The sequence below is a fragment of the Brachyistius frenatus genome, unplaced genomic scaffold, assembly GCF_029030835.1.
Source record: "Brachyistius frenatus isolate BFR_SWC_R1_liver_20210118 unplaced genomic scaffold, ASM2903083v1 Contig_15, whole genome shotgun sequence".
NCBI classification, from domain to species: domain Eukaryota; kingdom Metazoa; phylum Chordata; class Actinopteri; family Embiotocidae; genus Brachyistius; species Brachyistius frenatus.
Window position 1 is genome coordinate 3,572,475 of NW_027210614.1, and position 23,364 is coordinate 3,595,838.

The following is a 23,364-nucleotide window of genomic DNA, read 5'->3' on the forward strand; positions in this document are numbered from 1 at the left end:
TCAGGAAGGTTTACTTGCATAATCTTTGAGTTGATTTCCAGTCTGAGTCTCATCTCAGCTCCGCAGTTCACTGGATGAGGTCTGGAATGGCCTTCAACCAGATTACACAAAGATAAACACACATCCTTCGTCCATTTAGTTTTTCTTAACCTGTGCCCCTCTTGTTTTAGCCTTGACAGCAATTTGTGCTTTCACATCTCAGTCACGCCCATAATAATTACCCTTCCATGTTTCAACTGAATGTGAAGTGTGTAGGCTTCCCCCATGTGCGATGGTGTTGGCATGGAAACAGGAATGGCATTGTGATGTGTATTGAATTTTTCACCCCTGTCCCCAGAGTTACACAGTGAGGAAAGCCTGGCACCATCCCCTCCCCCCACTTATTACGCAAGAGAAAGAAGGGGGCAGATTCCTTCAAGATCTCAGCCAGTACAGATAAACTCCGCTCGCCAACCTCCGTGATCCTTTAAAGCGAGACCTTCTGTGTAGGTTGACAAAAGATCTTTGAACGCTGCTTGGTTTTTGTATTGCAGGCCAGTCTTGTGAAAATATTTTCTTATTCGACTGCCTTTTGATTAGAAGCTGTACAATTTGCTACTTTATGAATAATAATGTGCTGAAAATGATCCTAACCAGTTTCAGTTTTCAAACATTATTTGCAAAGCAAATCACCAAACAAAAATGTATGAAACAGCCCATGTTAATAAGAATTTCTCTTCCATTCATCACCTTTGTGATTTCTTTATTAAAGGGAAAGATATGAGGCTCGTTATTACCATCTAGTGGCAGCTCAAGTGTAAACCAATAACTGCCCACATTACATCTTAATTTCCTGAATAAAAACACAGATCCATGTGACAAGCTGTCACATTTACTTTTATTGTAAAGGTGATATTATTCCAAAATATTAATATGTTAGAGGAACAGAGATAAAGAAAAAGAGGGAAATACAGCTAGAAAACATCGACACAAGACTTTGGTAAGAATCACATTCTTATCAAAAAATTCCACTGCAAAAAAATAACAACATTTTCTAATAATGCTCCAAATCATATAGATGTCAATCGTGGTGCATCTACATGTACAACAAAATAGCTGGGTAAAAAGTCAACTGGGCATTTTGTGTTCTAGAAACAACTGAACAATTGAAGGCATATAAAACACTGGAATGGCTGGGCACCTGTGCTTTAAAGTCTGGAATATACTGTACTACTTAAGGATACCACAAGAGATAACAGTTCTTTATCTTATTATTAAATCAATTTATAGTTCATAATTATATTTTTCAAGATATATTATACCACAACAAGTTTACAGTAAGGTTGCAAAAGAGTCATATGCGTAGCTCAGAGCTAGTTTGATAGCACAGAAGAATCAGCCAAGTTTAAATCCAGAGTTTTCCAGAGTTCTTCTCTAAACCAATCTGAGCTCTGGATTTAATCAATTGAGATTCAAGAATGTGTCATTTCAGCCCTAAACAGAGTGCATTGGATCATTGTGCGATAGTGTGCCCGTCTTCTTCTCAGCCCCACTATCATCCCACTCTAACCTTCCTCCCAACCACACCACCCCTGTTTCCTGACTCCTTCTTAACAGGGGTGCACATTACAAGCCCTGATCTCCTTCCTGTCTTTGCAGCTGGACAGCTGGGCAGTCTTAAACCTCTGCTTCACTGTCATGAGCCGTTCTTGAATGCCTCCACCGCATAATTTGGTGCATTCTGTCCAACTTGACCATGGTCTCATTTTACACCCTGAAATAAAATAAATTAAAAAAAAAAAAGAGACTGTCAGAATAATGCATGCTTCCATGTATTTATGATCTATGTGGTGTTGTAGTTCTGGAGGTAAAGGAAGTGGGATATCAACCTGGATGCTCAGAGCCGCCCTCAGCTCTGCCCTGTTTGCTCCTCCTTTTCTCGCGCTGTTCCCTGCGTCGTTTCTTCTCATCACTGTTGCCTTGTCCTCGGTTGCACTTCCTGATCTTACATTTCTTCCTCTGGATGGTTTCAGGACACGAGTCTCCGCCAAACTGAGGCTCCAGCATCACCGTGCGTGTCCGGATCGTATGACCCTTCCCACAGGACTTATTACACTCTGACCACTCGGTCCACTCTGACATGACACAGTCTATGGCTGAGGACACAGACACAGGCAGAGGTAGGGTCAGAGGAAGCTGTGACAAAGTAGAAATAGGATGTAAAGTATATCAAATCATGCAGGTGACACAACCTTGATGGAGACACAAAGTTAATAATTCCCCCTGAACAAAGCTTTGGTTGACTTTGACAGAGTTTTGGGATCATTATCTTGCAGAAAGGTCCAATCTCTACCAATCTTCTGTAAATGCACTGATGAAATCCTACTCCTCTTCAAAATGGTATTTCAAATAATCCATGATGTCAGCAAGTTCCTTCATTAGTAAAACAACCCCATAACAGGTTGGACCCTCCTTCATGCTGGCTGTTGGAATGATATTCTTGTCATACAGGCCATGCCTTTCTTATGCAATACATCTCTGTGTTCAAACTGTCCAGTTCAGTCCAATTACTCTGTGACAAGGTTTCCAAGCAATGACATCCTTTCTCGTTAAATGTAGTTCTTGTTTTTTGCACTGATACTTTTGTTCCTGCCTTCATCAGATTGTCCTGATGCTTTTTATCTAATTCATGTGCTTCTGTGATGTGAGTTTTAAACTTGCATCTGATGCAGCCAACTGGAACTGGAACTTGAAGTGTGTTCAAATGTTTTTGAATCATTGTGCTGGATTTATCATATTTATCCCAGCTAAATCAAATTCAGTGTCATTATAGACATGTCAGGTCTTAAAGCACATTTAATGTTTTTATTTTCCCATCTGAATGTTAGGCATCTCATTTAATACTCATCATGTCTGTCAAGTCATTTAAAGTGCTTGACATGAGTTTCAATTCCGGTTTTCGTCTGTTATACATCAGCACACACTACATTACTGTAAACAGATACCGGATGTAATGGAGAGATAGAGCATATAATAAAGAGGTTGTTGACTTAATTCCTTGCTCTTGGTGCTGTCAACTAACGTCCATCATTAGTGTTCGTGTCTGCATCAAGGCACCGGGTTTCATAAGTAAGATGATATTACCATGAATTACCATAAATTATGCATGTACACGTTCAGCATGTGGGTGTGCAGATAAGAACATTCATTACTTACGACACTCTGGTAACATGCACTTCTCCACCTGTTCTAACTCTTCTGTACACTCTCCCAGTTCCACGGCTGACTTGAGCATGCGCTGTCGTGTCCTCAAACCCTTCCCACAAGTCACACTGCAGTCACTCCAGTCAGACCATGGAGTCAGCATGCAGGGGATAGTATCTATACACAACAGGAACATCACTCAGCAACATATACAGATTTTGTTGTTAAGATTTGTATCATGATATATTGACACATACACGTGTGACTTATTTGAACAAAAATGCAATTTAAAAAATAAAAAAAAAGCGTTGTGATTTTTCATTTATGTTCTGAATTTACTGTATATATATATAAAATCCACTTTAATTGAAGTTTAGACAAGAAAATTGTATGTTTGTTTGCTTCTTTGCAGTTAGGCTACTTCCCAGTTGCTTAAGTTGAAACTTTGGGATTTTTCAACCTGACCCTATTTTCCCATCATATTCAGTGACATATTAAGTGACTAATGGGGAAAACAGTTTTTGAAATTGGTCCAGGACTGAGCACTTAAGCGGGCAGCTGCAAAACAGACTGCAATGTCATACTTGGGAGGGTAATTGCACCCTGTCAATGTCCATCCACTAAAAGTACTTGTTTTTGCCTCTGACAGGCTCAGATATAATTGTCTGAAAACACTATGGAAAGGATCCCTACGCAGCAAGTTTGGCTAATGGCATTACCTCCACTCTGTCTGCAGCCGGTCTCTTCACTCTTGAAACAGCACTTTTTTTTCAGTATCCAATTTATTCTCTTCTTTAGCTGGCAGTTTTAATTTTTGTCAAAATAGCCGCTGCGTAAGCGACGGTCTGCACGGCCAGTGTATGTAAAGGAGCAATAGCATCCATGTGTAGCACAATTAACCACAACTTTAGCATTTCCCTATTCATCAAGACAAGCTATTAAAGCTTCGCTAGGTGTTGTGTAACATATGGTTGGCAAAATCTGAAAAAAGCGCAAACACAAATCCCTGATTTTTAAAAAAAATATTATTATTATTTATTTTTGATAAACTAAGTTACACTTTCTGTACTCTAACACAACAGTACTCTTCTCCCCAACTCTCATTTACATTTCCACTGTTGTCTTCCTGGAACAAGTCAACAATCAGAAATTGTTGTCCCCAATCATCACCTAGATCACAAATTATGGAAAATCAGGGTCCAGATTGAAAAATGTGGAAGTTCCGCTCAATTTGAGAGTTTCTACCAGATTTGGGATGTGGGAGGTGTAAGGATGGTTGTGATCCTGAAAACGTTGCTACTCACGACATTCTGGCATCATACAGTTCTCCATTTCTAGAACCTCCGCCCCACAAATGGAGCCATCTGCAGGAGGCGTCTTCACCATGCGCTCCCTCCTCTTCTTGCCAAGACCACAAGTGGCACTGCAGACATCCCATTCACCCCACTCCGTAACCAGGCAACTGCTGGGAGCTAAAGCCACGAGGGAAAGACAGGTGTAGTAAAGCAACAGTCTTAACCCTCGTGTTGTCCTTGGGTCAAAGTGACCCACAGCTGTGTTCAACCAAGTTCTATTTTATTTCTATATTTTTATGTTTTTTGGGATCATTGGTGACAAGGAGGCTGTGAGGGTTTCTTTAAAGAATGATGACCAATGATCCCAAAAAATATGAAAATAAAATAGAACTTGGTTGAACACAGCTGCGGGTCATTTTGACCCAAGGACAACACGAGGGTTAATTACATTAGATCTATAGTATGAACTAAAAAGTCCGTCAGGTCACGTGTTGATAGAAACATTTGACAAATGAAAGAGAAAACTCACAGCATTCCTCATTTACCACACAGTTCTCGGCCTCCTCTGTGGGGAGAGTGCAGACTGAGCCATCATCGGGGAACTGTTTAACATAACGCTCCCGGGAATGTGTGCCCATCCCACAAGTCAAACTACAAGGAGACCAGGTGATCCACTCTGACATCATACAGGTGGAGGCATCTTAGGAGTCAAAGGAAACAGACAAAGATGTCAGCAAGTCCTAAGAAGAGCCAGAGATTTTGGTAATGGAAAAATTAATACATTTTGGCTCCATGTTAAAATGGACTGCATTGTGTTAAACTAAATTACACCAAAGACATAATCTGTTCCTGCACAGTACAAATATAGAATTATTCCATTTTATATGTGCATCTAAGTGAGTGATGTCATTGCAACTTGCTTATCTTAATTTCTGGTTTCTTATGTAATTATTTGAGTCTCAGTTAGGACATCCAGAAAGATTTGAACTGAGGCAGGGAAGTAAGAGCTTCAGCAGATTATGCGAATGTAAAATACATGACGAGATTTTTGTCTTTTAATTATTTGTAAAGATTAACCTCAATTTATCGCTTTCAAGCATAAGGTCATAATGAATTAGACAGAAGAAGATACAAAATGAATTAGACATTCCAAATTGAAAACACAATGTCTAGTTTGGGTTGAAGACTGAAAGGACAGAAACAGCTCCTATTACCATCACTATCTCTGCTAATTACAGTGCAGGGGCGAAATTTGTTATCATGTATGTTGCCTCTCAAATCACTTCCCAGTTAAACGTAAGTGCAAGTGTAATGAAAACTCAAGTGTGAATGTAATTAAAACAAGTGAAATTAAAACAGCATACTGTCATTTCTACACATAGGACAACTACTACTATCCAAGATAGAGAACCCTGGGCGTGTTTAAACTCTAGTCACAGACTTGCCCCCTGACTCCACTGCTGATGTGCTGTCAGATAAGTCTTTGGTTCTGCCATTAGATTTTTCTTTCCACTGCTCATTGTATCTCAAAGTCAGAGACAAAACAGATACCTGCAGTACAGTGAAGCTGCCTTTGAGAGCTTTAGATCTGAGAAAAGTGAATCTGACAAAAAATGTTCATCAAGCGACAACACTTCCAACACCCCCGTCACTACAAATAACTTTTGCCACATAAAAAGTAAATAAAAATGTCCAACTTTTTCTTGTTTAACAATGCAGGCGTATGTATCGTGCATTTTGAAAAGTTTAAGCTATCTTTTTCTAATTGTTACTGTCACTTTAGGCTGCTGAGAAGATGCTGATGATAATTTCAAAATAGGGATCATATAGATCTGTAATGGATACTGTTTAGTGAATATAATCAGCTCATTACTTTATTTTTGATCTAAAGTTTTTTTTTACTCTTCTCATTATATGCTTGATCAGAATAAAAACAATATCCAAAACTACAAGAAGGCAGGAAGGATGTTAGTGCAGGGTCATTAAAAATATACAACTTCCACATCACAGAAATCAACTAATTTGCCTTCATATCACCATCAATTTGTACTCATTTGTTGCGACAGAGAACAGAACAAATGTTCTACAAATAGATGTAGAGGATTATCTACTCTCTGTCGTTCTTGTTATTTTAGATGTGCTCTTCTATGGATGGCACTGTCAGCACTATTCCACTTTTCTATATGTTAGAAGTACAGGAGTAAGTGATGTTAATCAGAACTATATTTGCAGTAGCCAGATGGAATAATCCATCCATTTAACTTTGTTACAATTATATACTGTATATCAAATAGAATACTTGCTCTCTTTAGAGCCAGTAATGACATGGTTTCATCAGGGTGAAATGACCTGACCATGCAGGAAGTTTTCTCCTGTGCAAGTTAACTAACTAAACCTGGGAATCAAATGCTGTCACTGTAATGTAATGGTGATAAAGAGGCAAATATTTTGTGTTCAGCAGATAGTGTAAGTTAAGTTTGCTGCTCCTATGTTCCATACAAAATCTTACACAACACATATTTCCTCACAATAATCCAGACTACGTTGTGCACTCCACATCAACAGGATGGACACTTGTGATGATTTAAGAATACACCTTGGGCCAGATACCACTGCTGGACTGACAGATTACAAAGGGCCTCAAAGATATGTTGTAATCTACCTCTCTCTACCCTGTATGCCTCTGTCTCTATTATACAGATTATTATGAGAACACTTAACTAATAAAGATCAGTAATCAATAATTTGAGTATTATTGGGACATGTTGTCAACTAAAACTTGAGCTTGCAGTATGGAAGTAAAGTCACAATTGCTAAATATTAGGATAGTGACTTTTAGAGGTAAAAATGCAACTTTCAGCATTAATTTAAGGGTGTTTACAGATCAGATAGAATTTACTACCCATTTTAGACATAAACATTAATCGTTAAATCAAGGTATCATTTTTGTGAAATTGATGTGTGTAGGCAGTAAGCCAGGCCACGTTGAAGAAAGACAACGTACTGCATATGTTAGTGGCACACACTAGAGGAAGGAGGGGTTACTTAAGCGGCATATCTCATTTAGAAATAATGGGCAGCAGGGTTGGACAAATTCATAAACAGTTATTGTCAGACTATCTATGAGGCTGTGAATCTATGGCTACATTAAAAAGGCTATGCCCATTTAACACTCTTTTATCTTGTTTTATTGTGGTGCATTCTTTCTTCACTATAATTTGCCTTATTTAATTCAACTCTTGTGCTGAGAGGTTTTAATCTTTCCAAAGAAAACTTTGACGTTATGGTGGTGCTTGTGCTCATCAAAAGTCATTTTGTTTCATTAGGCATTAAATTAGACCAAATTGTTGAACACAGACTGACTGACTGACTGACCAACATTGACAGTCCTGACAGGCTGCCTGTGGGGCAAAAATGGTTGTAGGGAGACAAAATCTTCCGTAAAGAGAAGATTTGACAACAATTAAAAAAATAAAAACCTTAAACAACCAGCAAACAACATATTTAATGGTATCCTCCAGTTTAACTTGACTTGCTATAAAATGTAACACCATGTCATATAAACAAGGTGCTGCTCTTCACCTCTCTTTCTGCTCTCACTTAATTGCTACTGTAGAATGGTAGCTTGGTTATTTTTGATGGACCGACAACAGCAATGATGGGGTTCAAAACATGCCCTCACTTTTTAGATTGTCAAACGCTAATGGACTCAATAATTATCACAGAGATTAAAAATGGTCATTAAGGTGTTTAGTGGCTGTTGAATCTTTAGAAAACTAATGAGCTCAAATGTTTTTCATCATCTACATTACCTTCTTCTGTATTTCAAGCCAACACAGTGACCTTCAGGCTTTAGATAAATACTCACCCTCGTCACTGCATCCAGGCCCCATGCAGGGCTCAAAATCCTGAGTGTGCGGGCAGGGAACGCTGAGGTCCAACTGGGCCTTCAGCATCCTCTGCCTCATCCGCTTGCCCTTTTCACAAGTGGCCGAGCTGCAGGCAGACCATGGAGACCAGTTGGAGTAGATACAGGTCTCAGGAGTATCATCTGCAGCATAGAAAACAGAATAGACACACTATAATAGCCTACCGCTGTTAAGTACGCTTTCAATCGTGAGTGTGTGAATGTGTGTGTGCGTGTGTGTGTGTGTGTGTGTGTGTGTGTGTGTGTGTGTGTGTGTGTGTGTGTGTGTGTGTGTGTGTGTGTGAGAGAGAGAGAGAGAGAGAGAGAGAGAGAGAGAGAGAGAGAGAGAGAGAGAGAGAGAGAGCAGAATCCAGACCTTCCTCTTTTTCCTCCTGGGCAATATCTGCCACAATGTCGTCCACATTGTCCGGCACAATGTTGCACTGTTCGCCCTATGGACACACAGACACAGTAATATAGCTACAATAGTTCACCACCCTGCAAATGTTCTGTTGCTTTGATTTTCTGTTTGCAATTTTTAAAACCTTCTATTTGCTTTTTGGAGCTATCAGGAAGGGTGGAAGCCTGCAGGTAAATGCAAGCTCTGCATAAACTTCAAATTCGTTTTAAATGTGATTGGGACAAAATACACGAAGTGAAGACATACATTATAATAGATAATATATGAATGCATTCTGCATGTGTAAACTGACTGTGTGCATGCGTGTGTTGTTTGTGTCTCTGGATAGTTGAATAATATAAAGAGTCACTATTATGTAAAAAAAAAGAAGAAATCTGTCATCATCCCCATGGCGGCCTCTAGATGCCACTGAAGGACTGCTAACCTTTTCTGACTTTCTGCTTTGCTGCAAGTGTTCCAAGGGAATGTGTTTCAGCGGCCATTAAATATCTAATCGAGAATGGATTGGGATATCTGCCATAAATAATTTAATTTACTTTATTCACTGCTTTCTTCTGAAATGCTCTCAGGAGTTGCATTGCAACTCTTTTGATGTGTTATGTAATTTACTATTGTTAATGTACAGTGCCCTGCAAATCAGTGAAACTGATGTTGCCACAGGATGACATAGCAGATAGTATATTCACGAACAAAATATCACATTTCTATTTTTGTCATTTTACCTCACCTACAATAAAACAGACTTGTTTGAATTGCAGTATTTGAAACAGAATTTGTTTTTACTTCTACTACGACAACAAATTTAAATTGCCTGTACCATTTTAACTCTCCTACCATAGCTTTTATTTTTACACCAACAAATGACTGAAGGGAAAACTGCCAGACCTTTCTGGCAATGCGTTCCACCACCACCCTGGCCACAGGAGTGATAGCACCTCCCTCAGGGTCGTAAAAAGGGCTTTGCGGATGATCCAGACTGGTCAGGGGACGAATCTTGTCCTGCGGCACATTGGGCTTGTTGGGAGACTAAAAGAACCACAGAGAAGAAAAATAGATGGGCCACAAAGCAGTGGATCTTGGGGATTTAAAAAAATAACACAATGTCAGGATTTCTTTTTAAAAAAAAAAGTTAATTTGCAATGAGCCCAAAGTCACTAAAAGTTGCACAAGTCACACAAAGGACAAGTTTCAAAGTCAGAGAGCAGCTGTGGAGGAGCACTGTAGTTTATATGGGAGACGCTCTTATTAGTCAACAGTAAAGGTCTGCCAGCATGGGGTTGATAGAAGCATCACCGCCAGAGGCAGTCTGGATGCAGTAAACCAGCTCATCCTTCAGCCCCCCCACCGAGGGCACCCAGAAAAAACCCAGAAAGAGTAGTACTGACTGCGTTTGCTAGAACGAGGGAAATATGGAGAGGGGTAATGAGGGGCCACTGATTAAAGGATAGAGTAAAAGTAATGGCACGAAGGATGTATCTCATTACTGTTACAGACCTGTGGCTTTGACGGCTTTGTCAAAGAGAGCCAAAGTCCTACACCACTTCAGAGTAGCCACAGTTTCGCTATCCTCTGGTGCTCAATATATATTTGGCTGGAGGGTATATTTCATTGATCTTTCTGAAAATCTTAAAACATCACACCTTACTCTCTTACTCTCTGCTAAAAAGTAGTGGAGTTTGAGCAAATATTCATTTTAACAAAGATATGGCAATATTCATTTTGTTGGCACTAAACATCCACATCTTTCAGATTTTAGCAGAGTAGAACTCATGGAAGTCTCTTCATTTTTTGAAAGTGATGTATTTAAATAAACTGAAAATTAGAGGAGGTGTCACTGAAATTACTTGGATACTGAAGACAACTTTAAAAGAAATGAGAATTTTTAAATTATAAAGGAGAAACTTTTTTCTGTGGTTCCTAAGTACATTTATGAACAGATATTTGTAACGGACATCTGGGATGATAATATCAGGTGAAATTGTAAATCAAACTGAATCTAGAAACATGTTTATCTTGGCTTGGTATTCTGGTTCGACTGAGTTAAGAATTAGAGAAGGAGTATATATGTGGATGCTATTTGTAGCTAGCAGGCACTAAAGGTTTTAAGATATCTTAACTGTTTGTGATGAACACAGTTGCAGCTACAACTGCTCACTGTGTTGATAGGTGGGCCAAATCAGTGGGTTAACCTACAGCCCCGTTTCCAGAAAGGTTGGGATGCTGTGTAAAATGTAAATAAAAACTGAATGCAATGATCTGCAAATCCATAATCCCAGATGTAATTGAAGAACAAAGACAACGTATCAAATGTTGAAACTGGAAAAATTCAAAATAAGCACATCATTTTCATCAAACAACACATTTTTTCAGTTTCAACATTTGATATGTTGTCTTTGGTCTATTTTCACTTAAATACGGGTTCACATGATTTCCAAGTCCTTGCATTCTGTTTTTATTTACATTTTACACAGTATCCTAACTTTTTTTGAAAAAAGGTTTTAATACATAACTTGATGTTTTTTTTTTTTTTTTTTAGAAAACCTGTCCTTTTCACCTCATGCTGTGTCTTAGCTCTATGTCTTTTCATTTCCACACTAATTCTCCGGCACCCCTAACAAGGTTTGCCTCACACAAGGTTTGACCAAAACTCAGAACAGTTGAGAAACCACGGCTGTAAGCAATTCAGATTCTGCACTCTCAGTTTACAAAAGCTTTTACAAATGTACATGTGATTTAATACAAAAGCAACAAAGTGTGTGTAAGAAAGGACAAGCATGGTGTACAAAGGAGTGTGTGTATATTTGTGTTGTGTTTTGTGTTGTGTGTGTGTGTGTGTGTGTGTGTGTGTGTGTGTGTGTGTGTGTGTGTGTGTGTGTGTGTGTGTGTGTGTGTGTGTGTGTGTGTGTGTGTGTGTGTGTGTGTGTGTGTGTGTGTGTGTGTGTGTGAATGAGAGTGAGAACGAGAGTGAAAAAAAGAGGAAGAAGAAAAAGAAAAAGAAGAGAAAGAGTGAAATTATTCCGCAGATCGTCCAAAATAAACAAGGGACTGCAGTTCAGTGGGTTCATCTGTGGGCTCCAAGGGATCAGCCAAAGGTTTCACACATGTAGTCACAGAATTTGGTCAAAGATACAACCTAATCTGTCAGTGCTGACTGGAGACACTGAGCACGGGGTAGACAGGACCTTCGGGGGGAAGGGACGTTGCTCGAGGCTGTTAAAGGAGAATTGGATGGGTGATGACACTTGAATTGTTGCAGCCTGGCAGTATGTGAAGAGGTGAGAGAGGGAGTGATTGTGAATGTGGGCAGACAGTCAGATGAAGAGGAAGAGGTTAGTTTAATGACAAGGTCAAAATGTGAGTGTGAAGGGAAATCTCAGCTGGTGATAAAAGCGAGGAGGAAGGTTATTGAGGGGGTAAGAGGTGGAGAGAATAACAGCTTGAAAAAGGCTGTGATTGCGATGGGAATGTGGGGTTGTAATCTAAGGTGAGTCACATAAGGGACACTACTGTTTTTATTGTACAATGATGATAAAGAGTTACATTCCCCCAATTTTTTATTAAAGCAATGATCACAGGGAAACTTCAAAATTATCACCACCACCTGCAAACAAATTCAGGATGACTTTAGACCATGCGTACCAACAAAGGATGACTACCTGGCTGTCTTAGAAAATGTAAACACACCTTTTAGCATACAAACTGCATTAATTAAAAAAGGATTTAGTCAACGACAATATTGAAAACTGTTAATTTACTAATGCATTGACGTAATGTATCAAATAGACTAACCATTAAATTGACGCCATTTAATCCACATAAATTATTCTCTGAATTTAAATATTTACATATATTCACAGATAATTGCAAATACCTCATTTTGTGAGTGTAAGAACATTTCTGCGCACATATTAGTGAATGAGGCCCATTGTATTTATTAAATGGCCTATATTTTGTCACACTTGAACTTTACTGTCACTTATTGGATTTGAACTTGTATGAAATTACGAAGGCCAGAAGCCCCATCTAGCATAGTCAATGAAAGTGAAAAATACCATGATTCAGATCTGTTCCTAGTTTTAATGGGTTTTTTGGGGGGCTCATGTTACGCAATTTCACCTAGTTTGATTATAATCGAGTCAGTTTTCTGTAACACTGCTAACAAACAAAGGAAAAAACAAACACAATAATGACCAACTTAGCGGAGGTGATAAAGCATTTTCAAGGTCTCTAGGCCTTCCCAATGACTCTTTGATAGTTTTCTATAACTTTTGGTTGAAGTGTGTTTGCTTCCTTCACCACAAATACTGTCAATTAATAAGGGTGAATGTTTGTACTGACCTCGTATGTCACCCCACTATCAGTGCCTGCATCCCAGGGGATTAGATCCTGGACCACCTTCTGGGCCCAACCACACTCCTTGGTGCACAAGTCCTCAGCAGACAGACCCACATTCCAGTCTGGACTGGGCCCCAGCATGGTCAGGAAGGACATGAGGTGACGAGTCCGGTCCACTGAGAATTCAGCTGAGGGGGCGGCCCGCCTGAGGAAGAGAGTGAGGATGACTTCTGAGTAAATCAAAGCAGCAAGTTTGTAAGTGTTATTAAGGCAGAGAAAGACAGGTGTTAGCTGCATCCCAAGTGACAAGCGTGGACTTCTAAAAGCTGTGCCACACAAACAATGTGTCCTCGAGGCTCTTCCTGCTCAACCTTAACAGAGATGTGAAGCCTGAACAAAACCAAATCTACTGATGTATTCAGATGGTCCTTATGTACTTAAGTCATACATTTCCAAAATTTAGATGATGAGTTTCTAATGTTCGTGTTCAAGTTAAGTTATATAATAGTCAACAATAAATAGAGGATACTTAAAACAGTGTCCGTTTTCAAGGGTAAATAGTCAAACAGTGAGAAGGTGTAATTAATCCATCAGTCTATTTTGTTTTGTCCCCAATCTGAGTGTTTTAATAATGGGTGTGGGCCACTGCAAAGTTCAACCCAATACTGACTGCATGATCTGCACATTCAAACCACAACCTGAAAATTAGATGAGATAGAACTTATTTCATCCTTAAAAGAAATATGGCCAAGATTTTTTTAATTTTTTTATTTAAAAAATGTATCTTCATTCATTTGCAGGTGTTGGCTTTACTGAATTTGGCACACCTTATGTTTTGCAAGCAACTTGTTCCACATACTGCAGGTCCTATTTCAAAATTACTGAAACACCTTCGTTAGCCTTGGAGATTGGAGAATCCATGAACGTTGTATTTCCTGGAGTCAAGACTCACCAGTCACTTGCACCAGCACACCTAAATAATTTGGGCACTTTCATACACTTTCATTTTCAGTTTCATATACAAGTGAAGTGCTTGCACTGTGGAGCCTGGTTATCATGATGGAGAGCAGGGCTGCAACATCGAAAGGCGACATGGGTTGGGCTTAATACAGATCCTTAAGATTGGCCTATAGCACTTCATTGTTTTAACAAAATATAAGACAGGTACTTTTGTTATGTTTGTTAAGACAGTGCACCTACAGTATGCCACTGATTCAAGAAAACTGTAATTTCAGTGTTTCATATTTTTTGAAAAATGTATGAAAATAAAATCTGAAAGAGGAAATGTAACAATGTGAGATGGATGTTAAATTAGAAGAGAAGTTTGACTACAAAAGTAGACCTCTGATTCTCCTTCAGAGGAAGAGTAAAAGAAGATATATACACACAGACCAAGGAATCATAGTAACTGGCAAAAACTTAGTTGACATATTGTTGACTCGGACTGCCAGAACACATAAATACACGCCACATTTGCTTTGTTCCACCATCAGGAGCACACACACACACACACACACACACACACACACACACACACACACACACACACACACACACACACACACACACACACACACACACACACACACACACACACACACACACACACACACACACACAAACACACACACACACACACACACACACACACACACACACACACACACACACACACACACACACACACACACACACACACACACACACACACACACACACACACACACACACAAAACACAAACACAGCCCTCTGGCCATCTATCTTGACCAATGATTGACAGCTAAACTAATTACATACATTTTCCCAGTCAATATAAGATTAATTAGGAGTGGGGAGCTTCTTGTTGTAACATAGACAATTAGCTAGTAATTCGTCTTCACGTGTCATCTTGCCCATACAAATCCATTTGACTTCAGCCACCTCAGTCCTGCCCTTGTATGCTGTGCTAATGGTGGCCTCGGAGAATATGCCCTTATCCCCTGGGAACACACAACTTGACTGAACTTTCCTGGGCCTCTGCTCAGTGAGTACTGCAAGTCTGGGGTTTATCTCAGAGAGCCACCTGGGCTCTACAAAAAGGTGAAGTGTAATTGACAGAAAAGAAGAGACAGAGCAAGCCTGGTAGCAAATGAGGCAGGGATTAATCACCCTAGATAACCCCAGTGAAATGCTTCAGTAATTCCAAAATGTTTCTGGTTAATAAATGTGCATAAACTTACTTTTGCAGAGGTCTTGATATCAATGTTAGTTGGTGTTATGATGTTGCTACAAGGATATTTGGTGCTAATGATTCTCTACTCACACATTCTCTTACATTTGACAGTTCCCAAAATGACCGATGTGGGTGGGTCATCCATGTTTTCTGATAGTTAATATCTGGTAAAAGTTACAAAAACCACTTGATGTAGGTCAACGAAACAATGCCTTCATGTTAAACAAGCAAACTCCAATACAATCCAATAAATCAAATGTCCAAAAAAGGTAGCTAGCTATCAATATACATGGTAACTCAGGGTTTAGTGCAATTTGTTTAAGGACCTGTGACCTGTGACGCATGTGCAAACACACTGCCACGCGCACTGTTAGGTGGGTGCTGTTTCTAAGGTTGTGTAGCCACTGTTATTACGGTGGCTAGTTTTTATATAATACTCTATATTGTATATTTCAAGTCATGAATATTATCATTCTATTTTCAACAGTCATTGCTTACTCATCTTAATTGTGGTTGTCCGGTTTCAGTCACAACACGTTCCTGTAAATGTTTCACAACAAAAGCCTTATCAAGAAATGAAGAGTTTTCAGTATACTAGAATGCTACAAGGCTTTTAATTTGAAAGTAAGTATTGAGTTAGTATTAACACGTAATGCAGTACCTTTAACAGGGCAAACGGGAGCAGATCAAAACGAGGTTTAGGGTTGCAATTGTGAATCAATCAATACACCTTAAATGTCAGTATGACAACTCTAACCATTTCAATTATTTTCATTAGCTCTCTTGCGTGACCTTTGCTTTAGAGATGATTGGATCTTCAAGCATTAAAAAAAAAAAAAAATAGAAATGAATTTCAGCCAGATGAGGAAAACTGTGAACATGTTATTTTCTCACTTGGAGAAAAAAAGAGGCGGAGTGTCGTTATGGTGCGCTACAGCACTACTATGCCTATGACGGTAACCACAGCACACCTTTTGCCAGTTTGTGGTTGGTCAATCAGCTGATTGTAAAGTATCCATGGAATCTATGAAAAGGGCATGACAAGTAAAACAATATATATATATATATATATATATATTTTGTTGAAACCTGGAACATTTAGTGTCCTGCAGAGATTTTCTAAAGCATTGTTAGGGTATGGGTTAGTTTTATCATTAATAAATTACTTCAACACTGGAAAAAATGCAATGTTATGTTTTGTTATGTTTTTCCTAGACTTGGTTGTAGGCTTGACACACGACAATATCAGACTATACACACATAACCCATTGCTATCAATCCCAAAACGTAGAAGGCAGCTCATTAACAGCTGCATTATTGTCTTCAAAAGCTCCTTCCTTCATACTGTTGACAACTAACTTCTTTTTTTTTTTTTTAAAGGTGCTAATCACATATAACCCCCACTGGTCCTCTGGTTATTAGGAAGACACCTGACAAGAGAGTGGTAGCAGTGAGACAAGGAACCTGTGAGTGCCATGGAGGTATTGAAGCTGTCAGGCAACCATTCTAATCCAGTGTAAAGTGAAAAAAGTGACATAGAGAGGGGGTGGACTAATAAAGAGAAGTTTAGTGAGGAAACTAACGGAGGAAGATACTGAAGTGAGAAATATGATTTTGAAGCGAGTGGGAGGATACAGTGCAACAAAGAGAGTCAGAGGTCGTTTTTCATCAGAATCTGGGTGAAAACTCCAGGATGATCTATTGTTTTAAGGTCTAGGAGAAAATGTACTGGATAACTGGTGCAGAGATGTTTTATGTAAGCATCTGATGTCCATTTGAGGATCCCAGGGTGTGTGTTCGAAAATGTGGGTTTATGCATACGTATGAGCAGATTGTCTTGAGGAAGTTTCGGATGGAATTAGGTGTTTTAGCATTATAATGGTTTGATAAACTCAAAGTGGTGCCTTGGGTATGTTTTTAATAAAAATGTTGCAATGCACAGATGTGCAAGGTATCTACAGTGGTGACAGACTGTTTCAGGAGCAGTTGCCCAATCTGAGGCTAAAGCAGTTGCATTGGCATTATCTGTATGCACCTGCTACCTCAATGTCTGCCTACTGAGAGACTCAGTCTTTTTCTTTGTAGGCCGTCAATGACTTAACTACATTTTAAATGTCATGCTTGTCCCTGTTTCCAGCAAAGGCAACTCCATGCTATACTTTAAGAATCACCTCCACCTCTTTGTTTGTCAGATAACCAAATGAATTAAATGAACCGTTACCCCCTGTGTCTCATCTCCTGAGATACGGAGTGATTGAGACAGTCCATACACCACTCCATGCTTTGTGTCCAAATAATACAGGCTGAATAGAGCTAAAGTGGGATAACTGCACTGCACTGACTCTGAAGAAGGTTTCAGTTGAACTTTTAAATCAAAATTTTGGAAAAGAAAATCGTATTTGGGATATTTAATATCACATTACATTTTTACTTGTGGTATGTTTTTAACAGCATTTTGGAACCAGGACATTTTGTATGTCAGAATAAAACCTTTAAAACATGTAAGTTCCTTTTGAGCTAATAGTAACAACTGTAAAAGTAACATTTATCATTTATTTTAGCTTTTCTGTTCTATTGAGTTTCATTTTTCAAAAGCCCAGTGGAAATTAGATGGACAAGGATCTGTTTATGTACCTTCTGATCTGGAAAAGACACATTCAACTTTATCTCTTTTTGCATGTAATGTATTGGGTTTCAGGAGACCCACTGCTGAAGACACTGCTCTAATATTTGTGATAATGGCTGTCTCTTTTTCTGCCTCATTCGGCTCTCATCTCCCACTTCCATTCTACTTCTACATCTCTGCTACTTTGCCCTTTGTTTCAGCAACCATTTTACCCTTTATAGTCAAATGAAATTGAGTGTAAGGTTTATGAGGAGGCATTTCATTTTACAGAGTAAAGTGGTAGTAAACATAATACACAGTTACATTCATTTTATAAACTGAAAATTAAAAAAAAGAAACTACTATTTTCTTTGTCAAAGTTTGGTCACCTTAAGTCTGTGTCTTTAAATTCTTGGTTTAGGAGTTTTCACCCAATCTTTCTTGAAGATCACTTCTTTCAGAAATAGGTTATGATCTACCCACAGATTTGTAATGTTCAAAATAGGGAACTGTGAGAGCCATTCCAGAAGCTACTGCTTGTATTTCTTCAAGTAGTTTGTTGTAGTTTTGAAATATGCTTTGGATTAATGCCCTATTGAAAAAAACAGGCTTGCTTAAGTTTCACTGCTTTGAGTGACTGCATGACATTAACATCCAGAATTTGCTGATATGTAGAGAAATCCATTCTTCCCTCTATCTGTGCAATGTTTCCTGTGCTACTGGTGGACACCCACATAGCAGAATATTTCCAATCAAATGCTAACAATTGACAAGGTTGTTTTTTTCTTAAAAAACAAAACCAAAACATGAATTCTTTTATTTGACAGGGCTCCTTAAGAGTCCCGGCAAATCAATTCATGTCTAACAAATGAATGAAGTCTACAACCAAAAGGTTTGTAAATGCCACAAGAATATATCTTTTTTTTTTTTTTTTTTTCAGTTTTTTACATTCATCTAAAAAGTAACAATACATTAACATCTGAAGACAGGCAACTTTTTATTATTAGGGTTTTTTTTACTTTCTTTTAACTCCAGAAATACGTATTTTTCCCAGGAGATGCCCAAACTTGTTCATACATCTGCCTTTATTGTATATACCAGAAAAAGCACAAACATGCATATTTACCCCGTATTACTGAAACTGTAACACACAAACACACACAAGTAAACACACCCCATTATGAAACTTGCTGACACAAATGCATATATGCATTTTCATGGAGCTAATATAAAAAGCGAATGAGCTCCCCAAGACTATTTTAACACTTAAAATTATGCATTTTTTTTTTTTATCTAAATGAGTAATATTACTTCTTTCATGAAAAGGACAAGCTCATGTCGTGATTGATACAAAACATCCTTCCCTTTTCTTGCTCGAAACCAGTGTAATTGATCCGACACACTCGTGCATGTGCTGTACACAATCGCAATGTGTGAAACAATTAATTGGTTGTGTATACAGCACAGAGTGAGCTCATTAGCCCTGGTGGACATCACTGCTTCTATTCCTGTCTGTACTTTTCCCTTTGGAGACTCATCTCATCTGCAGTGAGGCCCTTTTAGTTGCGAGAACATAGCCCAGGCCTTCACCACTGAATTTCTTCTTTACACGCTGAGTCAAACAGGTTCTTGTTTATCTCATGAATAAGAAATGAAATGGCTCCTATAAACTTAGGACTAAATTAATGTACACATGTTAGCTAGTGTAGCTGGCAGTTTAAGGGCTCCTTTGAGTTGGGTTTTCACTAATCAGAAAACTCTGGGTCCAACTTTGGAATAACTTTAGCCTCAAAGCCTTCAAACTGTACAAAGTAAAGAATACCACAATGGTTTGATAGTTGCTTTCCAGTTATTTCAGTATGTTGTAAAAACACTTGAGAGTTGAAATTTGCTTAAAATAATCCATTACAGCAGACATATTTAATAAGGAGCATGTCAAATATTTTCTGTGTCCAACAATTAAATCAGTTTCAACATAAGTGACTGATTTACTTAGCCTGTTGTTTCCAGATCCAAATGCCCTGAATGAATATATGGGTCTGGTCTCCTCCACAATGCCATCTTTAAACAATCGTCATTGACCACCGTATAGGCCAACATTGTACCACAGCTGCAGCTACATTTAAAAAAAACCGCGTGACTTCAACTTTATCACACGTAGCCACCTCCACTAGTCGCTGAATTGTCTGCCCTTCAGAGAGGCAAAGCAAATGTTACTGCAGACAGGGTTTTCAGACTATAATCACAGCGAACAAATCTCAATAATCTGGTGGAACGTTGTCAAAGTTTTTACGAGTAAATCATGGATTTTTTAAAGATTTAATTGTAAAATATGTTTGGACTTTTTTGACACTTTGTTTGAAACTACAATTACCGCCTTAGGAGTTGTATGCCTCCGCTAATCACGCAAGTTGCATTTTTATCTTGCATATCTTTCCAAACTCAGATGTTTCTGCAAAGGAGCTATAAATTCTAAAATGTGGATATATACCTGCTTTATCCTCAACAGGGTCATGGGGGGGCTGGAGCCTATCCCACCTTACTTTTGCCAGTCTATCACAGGGCCAACACTTATAGTCACACAGAAACAAAGTCCATTCGCCCCCAAGAGCAATTTGTAGGATCACCAATTAACCTAACATGCATGTCTTTGGACGGTGGGAGGAAGCTGGAGTACCCACGCAGGCTCGCGGAGAACATGCAAACTCCACACAGAAAGGCCCCCGGCCAGGATGGAACCCAGAACCTCCTCGCTGTGAGGTGCAGGTCACTGCACCACTGTGCCACTGTGAGATCTATACAATCACCCTGATTTCCAGATGTACACCCTGAGGTAATGTCACCAATTCAGTATCTATAAGAAATGTGGTCACAATCTCCCCTTCTGCTCCTCAGTTATGTTGTTGAATAATAGACAGGGAGAATAACAATCATTTTATCATATAAGATATTTGTGTGAAACGTTGTCATGCTTAAAGTATAAATAAGTTACAGCCACAAGCATGTTTTGTGAGGTCACCGTTACCTTTGAGCACCAAATTCTAATCAGTTCATCTCTGAGTCCAAGTGAATGTCAGTGCCAAATTTTAGAAAATTCCCATAAGGTGTTCCTGAGATATCGCATGAAAAGAATGGGACTGATGGTCAGGATGGATGTAAGGTCATATTGACCTTGACCTCTGACCTTTGAATACAATATGTATTCACTTCATCTTTGAATCCAAGTGAATGTTTGTGCCAATTTTGAAGAATGTCCAGCACGGTATTCTTAGATATCATGTTCACAAGAATGGGAAAGATATGAGGTCATTTTGACCGCTGACTTTTGACCACCAAAGTCTTATCACTTCATTGCTGAGGAAATTTAAGGTCAGTTACTTTAGATGTTCCCCAGATATCATGCTCATGAGTAGGGGTCAATGTGAGATGACAGTTATCTTGACCTTTGACCATCGACCCTCAGAATCGAATTAGTTTAACCTTCCATCCAAGTGAATGTAGTGCCACATTTGAAGAGATTCCCTCAAGGCATTCCTGAGATACCGCGTTCACAGTAGGAAATGGAAATGAGCCCACAGTGACCTTGACCTTGACATTTGACCACTAAAATCTTATCAATTTATCATTGAGTCAAAATGAATGTTTGTGTCAAATTTGAAGAAATTCCCTCTCTGCGTTCCTAAGAATGCAATGATAGTTTGATAAAACTTTCAAAATTAACTATACAGTCAGTATCAGATACTGTATGTGGTAGGCATTATGGTACTAAAGATATATTACTTACACATTATGTGGCTGCCAGGCTGGCCACTGTGCTTTCATCTTAATCACTGTCAAGACATCATCGCCCTACAAGAGAAAAACAGATAAAAAAGACACAAAAATTCAAAGTCAGTCCACTAAAATAATCAAACCTTCACATTTGAACGATTCTGCCTCGCAAGTTAATGATTAAAAGGATGACTGGAAGACTTTTTCCATTTCCACACTTTATGATCAGTGGAAATAGATGAAATGCACGGTCAAAGGAGCTAAAAGCCCAACTTCATAGATAGAAAGGAAAAATACTAATGTTTTCTGAAAACCACCAGTCATTGGGTTTTAAGTAAAACATTCATCTGTCACAAGTTTAATTTTTTTCATTTGTCAATTTTCAAATGTTCAGTTTGGAGTGCTTCAAAACTGTAATCACCAGCTATGAAATTTTTAAAAATGACAATCAAATCTTAAAACAAATGGAATTTTCTTTTATTTATTTTTGTATCTTCTCCTGCCATTGATGCTGACAGTCATAGGCACTTTAATTGGCTCTATTCTCCTTAAAACTTACGACCCTGACAGCAACAAAGATTTATAAATGGATGCATTTTGTTGTCATGTCTTCATATTCAGTTTTTTCTTCCAGAATACTTCTGTGAAAAAAAAATGAATCCAACAAAACATGGGAATAGTCTTTCAAGATGAAGTGAAGGCTGATAGTTCACCATCAAGTAAAGATACACAAACACAAAAGTACAATATCCCCCCAAAAAAAGAATTACCACAACAACACAAACTGAACATGAACATTATAAGTTTTACAAATAAAGTATTTTTTGTACAGCTGTTGTGCAAGTGTTATTATGTTTAACACTTCAACATGTTGTGACCTCGCACTTCACACAATCGTTCTCACATTTTTTGGTCAACACGATGACAGACTAGACTGTATTTAACCATACGGAATAAACATTTATATGTATACACTGTATGTGTAGATACGTACAGTATATGTACATGTATCTTTAGACATAGCAAACATGAAAGAATGAGTATCTATCATGATGAAAATGATTCCTGCCAGTGAGGGCATCATTCAAGGTTTTATTCTTCCGATCAAAAGCTCACTGCTTCCTCAAAAATCCATCAGAAGACACTGTCAAAAATGCTTTTTATCAGACTATTTAAACATGATAAAAAAGGAATGTCATGCAAATGCATACTTCTGATTGAATCATTTATGTACATGTGTGCAGAAAATTGCTCAAATGTTGTAATGATGAGAGTAATGATGCTTTTTCTATGGCCAGTATACATTCAGGAAATAGCTTGTGTTCCAATAACCAAAATGTCAGCAACCCCATTGGTTGCTTTGTATTATTGAATTTCATTGCAGCAAATCTGACAGGCTGGTAATAAGCAAAGCAGACTAATCCTATTTCAGACTCAAGGATGTGATGGGTTGTGCCCGTGCTGAGGAGACACATATTACATACTCATCCTCTTTGAATGTTTCCACAACCTGACAAAGTATTGTATGCTTAAAGAAGCTTTAGAGTTTTGCATAAACACTTCAGTCAGTTTTAAATCTCATCTAGTGAGACATTTGCAAACCTAAAATGAATGCCACTTTTGGTTCAGGTTCT

At 38.5% G+C, this 23,364-nt stretch overlaps 1 protein-coding gene across 1 annotated transcript in view; it reads right to left on the reverse strand.

Moving 5' to 3' along the window:
* Window positions 1–858: 858 nt before the first annotated feature.
* spon1a (spondin 1a) overlaps window positions 859–23,364 on the reverse strand; it is a 71,471-nt gene continuing 48,965 nt past the window's right edge. The window contains exons 7-16 of the mRNA XM_069693637.1: window positions 21,744–21,808; window positions 13,145–13,346; window positions 9,692–9,832; window positions 8,762–8,837; window positions 8,347–8,529; window positions 5,008–5,178; window positions 4,488–4,655; window positions 3,196–3,360; window positions 1,869–2,135; window positions 859–1,753 (exon numbers count right to left, since the gene is read on the reverse strand). Of these exons, the coding sequence (XP_069549738.1) occupies window positions 1,590–1,753; window positions 1,869–2,135; window positions 3,196–3,360; window positions 4,488–4,655; window positions 5,008–5,178; window positions 8,347–8,529; window positions 8,762–8,837; window positions 9,692–9,832; window positions 13,145–13,346; window positions 21,744–21,808 (1,602 nt within the window). The 3' untranslated portion in view covers window positions 859–1,589. The remainder of the gene's footprint in view (window positions 1,754–1,868; window positions 2,136–3,195; window positions 3,361–4,487; window positions 4,656–5,007; window positions 5,179–8,346; window positions 8,530–8,761; window positions 8,838–9,691; window positions 9,833–13,144; window positions 13,347–21,743; window positions 21,809–23,364) is intronic.